The sequence below is a fragment of the Aspergillus stella-maris genome, assembly GCF_047715825.1.
Source record: "Aspergillus stella-maris strain CBS 113639 unplaced genomic scaffold BDV14scaffold_37, whole genome shotgun sequence".
NCBI classification, from domain to species: Eukaryota; Fungi; Ascomycota; class Eurotiomycetes; order Eurotiales; family Aspergillaceae; genus Aspergillus; species Aspergillus stella-maris.
This window is the reverse complement of record NW_027396831.1, coordinates 319,272-324,686: the sequence shown is the minus strand read 5'-3', so window position 1 is coordinate 324,686 and position 5,415 is coordinate 319,272. Positions and strand designations below refer to the sequence as shown.

General features: G+C 53.6%; 2 protein-coding genes across 2 annotated transcripts; both read left to right on the top strand.

Annotated features, from left to right (window-relative positions):
- The first annotated feature begins 32 nt into the window (after window positions 1-32).
- On the top strand, window positions 33-805 carry BDV14DRAFT_82254 (uncharacterized protein). The gene has a single exon (XM_073777611.1). The coding sequence runs from the start codon at window positions 79-81 to the stop codon at window positions 604-606; it is 528 nt and encodes a 175-aa protein (XP_073626932.1). The 5' UTR covers window positions 33-78; the 3' UTR covers window positions 607-805.
- On the top strand, window positions 587-2,701 carry BDV14DRAFT_175905 (uncharacterized protein). Its single transcript, XM_073769156.1, has one exon. The coding sequence runs from the start codon at window positions 1,004-1,006 to the stop codon at window positions 2,513-2,515; it is 1,512 nt and encodes a 503-aa protein (XP_073626931.1). The 5' UTR covers window positions 587-1,003; the 3' UTR covers window positions 2,516-2,701.
- Window positions 2,702-5,415: the final 2,714 nt, after the last annotated feature.

The window sequence follows — 5,415 nt, the reverse complement described above, 5'->3', positions numbered from 1 at the left end:
AACGAACTGCGTGACAACGTCTTGCAGATCAGCGAGCTCTTTCCCTGTCTTGACGAGCCGCTCTCCAAGCGCAATGCGATGGACAACAGAGTTTGCGTAGCGATAATGATGAAGATACCATCGTTTCGGTTGAAACAGGTATTCCGCGAGCATCTGGGTACTCTCAAGTTCCTGCCACGAGCCATACTGCTTCAGCGCGGTCCCGTTCAAGAGGGAGTGCATGACTCGTCGCTTCTCGGTCCACCCGGATGGAGGGAGGAGCAGAGAGCGTCCGTTGCGGCTGACGACCCCACTTGCGATTGGCATGGGGCTTCTGCCGTTGGTGAGAGAGCCGCGTTTCGCGATGATCTCGGCGACGACTCGCTTGCTGTTGAGCAAGACCCAGGTCTTGGACCCGAGGTGCAGAGTCGTCATCTCTCCATATTTGGCAAGATCAGTATTCTGCATCGGTCAGCGCCATTTTTCCCCTTTCACTTCCCGCGTAGGAATGGGGGAACACTTGGGCATTTTCACGCACCAGATGATGATCTGGATCATCTCAGCATTATTATGCAGGTGCACAGGGACTCGAGTCAGGTGATCGCGTTAACTGAAAAAGGCACATGACATCACCTGACCCCGCAAGGAAGGCGCGATTGAGCCGAAGAACAACCGACAAAACAAACCATGAACTGCCACAATCCTTGCCTTCTGCACTTGCTTTCCTTCACGATGCTTGATTGGAACCTCGCTAGTCGACCGCGCTGACGATGATGCGCAGCAGCATGGCGGATCGCCGCATTGGAGACGGGCCACGGTCCGATCGCCTGGTCGCTTTGGGGAACCCGTCTCTATCTCGCAATTCTAGCCTTCCACCGCGTCTGATCGGGTTCGAGTCGGGTAATTTGCCTGTTCGATATCGTCGCTGATAACGAGATCCGAGACATCGCTATGGATATAACCCGTCTGGCTCCCGAGTCCTCGTTCCGTCTTTACGTACGGTTGTCGCGTGAATTTGGATACTATGGGGTCGATGGACACAGATGACTATTCATGGACGCAAGTCAGGCCTGGACGATGGGAGCGCGATATTGATGAGGCGGAGCAGTTCTACACCTCGCTAGCGAAGACGTACGAGGGGACCGGGCGCTGCTGCTTTGCGATCACCGGGTACATATCGTTTTCGGTGGAAGGGACGGAGAAAGATGTTGAGGATGCTCTTCGGAAGGCTTGGCTTCGACTTCGCTACGAAACACCAACGGTTGCTTCTAGAGTTGAATATAGTGAGCAGCTGCAGCGCTGTCGGAAGGTCTACGACATGGTACCGAGCCCTGGATCACAGAAAGACTGGCTGGAAGACACATTTCGCGTTGTTCGAACCAGAGCCTCTGGTTTGCAGTGGTGTAACTCGGACCCTCCCGTTCCTGAGCTTCCGACAGTTTTCATGATCAAGCGAACACCCTGGCAGAGGGGATTTACCACGGCCGACCTAGTCCTCCGCGCTCGGCACGATATAATTGACGGCGTTGGGAGCTTGATGCTTCTGAACCGACTGTTTGAACATGCGGCTAATGCGCTTCATCAACGAGATGTATATCCACTTCCAGATTTTGGCGACGAGTGGGGCCGACTAAGCCCACCATTCCGAGTCGCCGCAGGAATTCCACCGAGCTTAAGCAAACAACAACAGGCGAGCTTGGACAAGACGGTCTCGTGGAACGCGGCGTTGAAGAAGGGGATCGAGATTGCCGGGATTCCCGGTCGGAAACATGATGTAAAGCCCGGTAAGCACCAACGGGTGGCCATCACCTTGTCCACGGAATCAACCTACCGGCTTCTCAAAGCCTGCAAGGCACTGGGTTTGAGTGCGACACACGCGTATCACACTGCTATTGGCATTGTGCTACGGGACCTGCAAAAGAAGGACGCACGACCACGGACGGTTCGATATGTCAATTATAATCTTCTGGACGAGAGGCAACAGTGCGAAAACCCCTACAATACCCCGGCTCATGCCGCATCGGTCTATCACTCGGTGTCTGGGCAGTGCTTGGCAGTCGACCTCACCGTCCCGGCGGCATCCATTGGAGCACCGGATCTCCTTTTCGACTACAGTATACCACGACGGAAAGAGTTTATGAGGGTTGCTAGTGCAGTTCGTCGCTTTGATCTGCAAAACCGTAACGACAAGCAGCGAATCTCTATGGTACCTTCATACTGGGGTATGATCACACCCGCTTACCCCGCCGACAACACAACGCCGGTTGTACCACCGCCGTACAATAAGCCGTCGGTGTCCTTGTCCGACCTTGGCGCTGTAGACGATATTGTCTCGCCGACGCACGGAGCATTCAACCTCGACAACCCTTGGGTGACGAGGGAGCATTTGGTGACAGGGTTGGCGCTGTTCCTCGGAACTTGGGATGGACGGCTTACGTTGAGTGCGACGTACAACGAGTCATGGCATACTCGAAATGAGGCTCTAGCCTTCCTGGACCGGTGTAACGTTGTCGCTATCCAAGCGTTGGGGGCCTGACCGGGGATCACTTGTGCTCTATGATGATTCGGCCATAGACTGGCTTTGGTTCTTCAGGGTGGTATTCTTTGACATGTTTTTGATTTGCTGGGCTATACACTTAATAGAGGGGGAAGGTCCACGTGCCATAGCCATAGACTGCATTAGTGTCAATACATTTACTCTAAGCGAACGACCGCCACTGGCCGGAATGTAGGCCCAATATATCACATAACGGTCGCAACAACAGCCTGAAGCAGGCTAGCTTAACGGACTACGGTCGGCAAATGTATAGCGCATGGCCTATTTATCCACCTATTAGCCGATAAGCCCGAAAGGGCCGAGCGGCCTAGCCAGCGACCGGCCTTCGTAAGCTCAGCCATAAGATGCCCTGTTATTCGTCATGGGTTGAGATCTAGATTCGGTCCATGGACTATAAACATAGCTACCAATTACAACTATCTATAAGTACTAAGAATCGATATCAAAGTTGCATTGAGTCCATGGACAATTAAGGCAAGTAAAATAACACGGAGCGTGGTCTAGGAAATCCAAACACTATATATAGCAATTATCAATTATAACTAATGGCATCTTCACATTCTCATTCTCGCGCATCACACTCATGCCTAAATCTCATCTCTCTTCACGTCGTAGGTCGTACTTAGCCTCATTAGATCCCGTAAAAATAAACTATAGGAAAAGGCCCAGCACCACGGGGAGGACTCCCCAGTGGAGCGGGACGGCCCGCGGAGCCGCACCTCCTATGAACAGCGGCGATGACGGGGATGATGTTGGCGAGGAAGTTGGTGAGCCGGGTGTTTGGCCTGGGGTGGTTGTTCCTGTTCCTGGGGTTGAGTTTGATCCCGAGCCACTGCCTGAGCCAGATTCAGACCCTGAGCCTGAGCCAGAGCCATCAGAGCCAGCAGAGCCATCGGATCCGTCAGAGCTCGATTCTGAGCCACTGGAGTCTGAGTCATCCGAACCAGAGCCGCTTCCAGAGCCTGAACCGTCGGAGCCCGAGCCCGAGCCACTGGAGTCCGAGCCATCAGAGTTATCAGAGCTAGAGCCACTTCCAGAGCCTGAGCCTTCCGAGCCATCAGAGCCAGCGGACGTGGACGATCCCTCGCCTTCGTCTTCGCCTTCGCCATCTCCCTCTCCATTTCCAGATCCCTCTCCGTCCTCGCTAGACCCGGAGCCAGACCCAGATCCGGAGTCATCCGAACCATCGCTAGACTCGCCATCACCATTTGAATCATCGGAGTCATCGGTGGCGGCTGAGCCGGCCCCGGTCGAAGTAGCTGTTGAGTCTGAGTCTCCTGAGCCTGAAGAGCTAGGAGCTTCAGTAGCTGTGCTATCGTCCGAGTCGTCATCCGACGCGGTCGTTGAGCTACCGTTTGACGATGTCGCCGTGGCCGTGGCCGAATCATCTCCGTCACCGCTTGTCGTCGGGGAATCAGTCTCTTCATCATCATCAGAGCTCGAAGTAGCCGTCGAGCTGCTACCACTATCAGACGAAGTCGACGTAGCACCCTCAGCCGTCGTAGTCGAGTCATCATCACCATCGCCCTGCTCAGCACAGAAATCAAGGAACTGGTTGAAGCTGGCCGGAATCTCCTGCGCATCCTCGTCATCCTCGTCAACAGGGAATCGCGTCGTACAAGACCGACACTGGCCCAAGAGGTCTAAGAAGACCGAGCCGCCAACGCAAATACTCGGGTCTTTGCCCGTGAACTGCACTTCCAGACCTGCGCCGTTGCACTCGTCGTAGCAGACGTCGGAGAATTCCTGTGCAATTGGAGCCTGCTGGCGGGCAAAGAGGCGGGATAGCAAGCCGTTTTGACCACGGACGGATCTCTTATCCCACCGAGACCAGGTGCCCCAGCTCTCTTGATCAGGAGTCGCAAAGATCGAGTAGTTTAGACCGAACAATTCCGGGTTTAGGTTGAAGTAGTTCTTCGAGACATTGTATGTTCCGACCTCTTCCGAGACAACTGGTTCACCCCAGTACTGCTCTTCGATGTACGGGGTGTGCTTGATACACTCGTCTGGACTGCAGATGTATGAATCTGCTGGCCAACCCGCTGCGAAGTTACATCCAGCATCTGCCTCCTGGTAGCGCGGTCTGCAGAGGTATCCTGGCGGACAACCCCAAGTGTAATCCGTTGGCAAAGGCGTAGCCGGCGTGTATGTCGGATTGATAGTCAAGCTTGGGCAGATTGAGATAGTTTCAGTCTGCGTTTCGGTTGCAGTTTCTTAGGAGATTGTTAGCATTGCGTCCATGGCATAACTTTGGATCCAAGAAATCACCTGTCTGCGTAACCGGGGGCACCGTCTGAGATTCGGTCAGGGTAAACGTTACAGTCTGACCGGGACCTGATCGCTTGAATTAGCTTTCTATGCCCTTATATTGGCCTCCTTTCATGTAGCTCACCTTCTGCTGTACTGATAATCGTGGTTGTAATAATTTGCGTCACGATATAAGTCTCTACAGCCGTCGTCCCGCCGATTGTTGAAGTAATAAAGACCGTCGAGGGCGGAATAGTAGTGATAGACCCAGGAATGGTGGTGATATCTCCAGGAATGGTGGTTATCTCTCCCGGAATCGTGGTTACCTCGCCAGGAAGGGTCGTTTCCGTCCAAATAGTTGTCACACTCCCTGAAATTGTCGTAGTGGTAGCGGGCAAAGTGGTTATAACTCCAGGGAGCGTTGTTTCGCTCCAAATGGTGGTCTCTTCGATTTGAGTAACAGTTTCCGCGGGATAGGTGGTGGTAAAAGTGCTCCCACTCTGTGTGATAACACTTGTAAAGGTGCTTCCGGGGAGGCTAATAGTTGTTGGGTAACTGACCGTTATAGTGCTTCCACTTTGCGTAATGACTTCCGTGACTTCGCTAGTCTGATAAATGGTCGTCGTCGATGC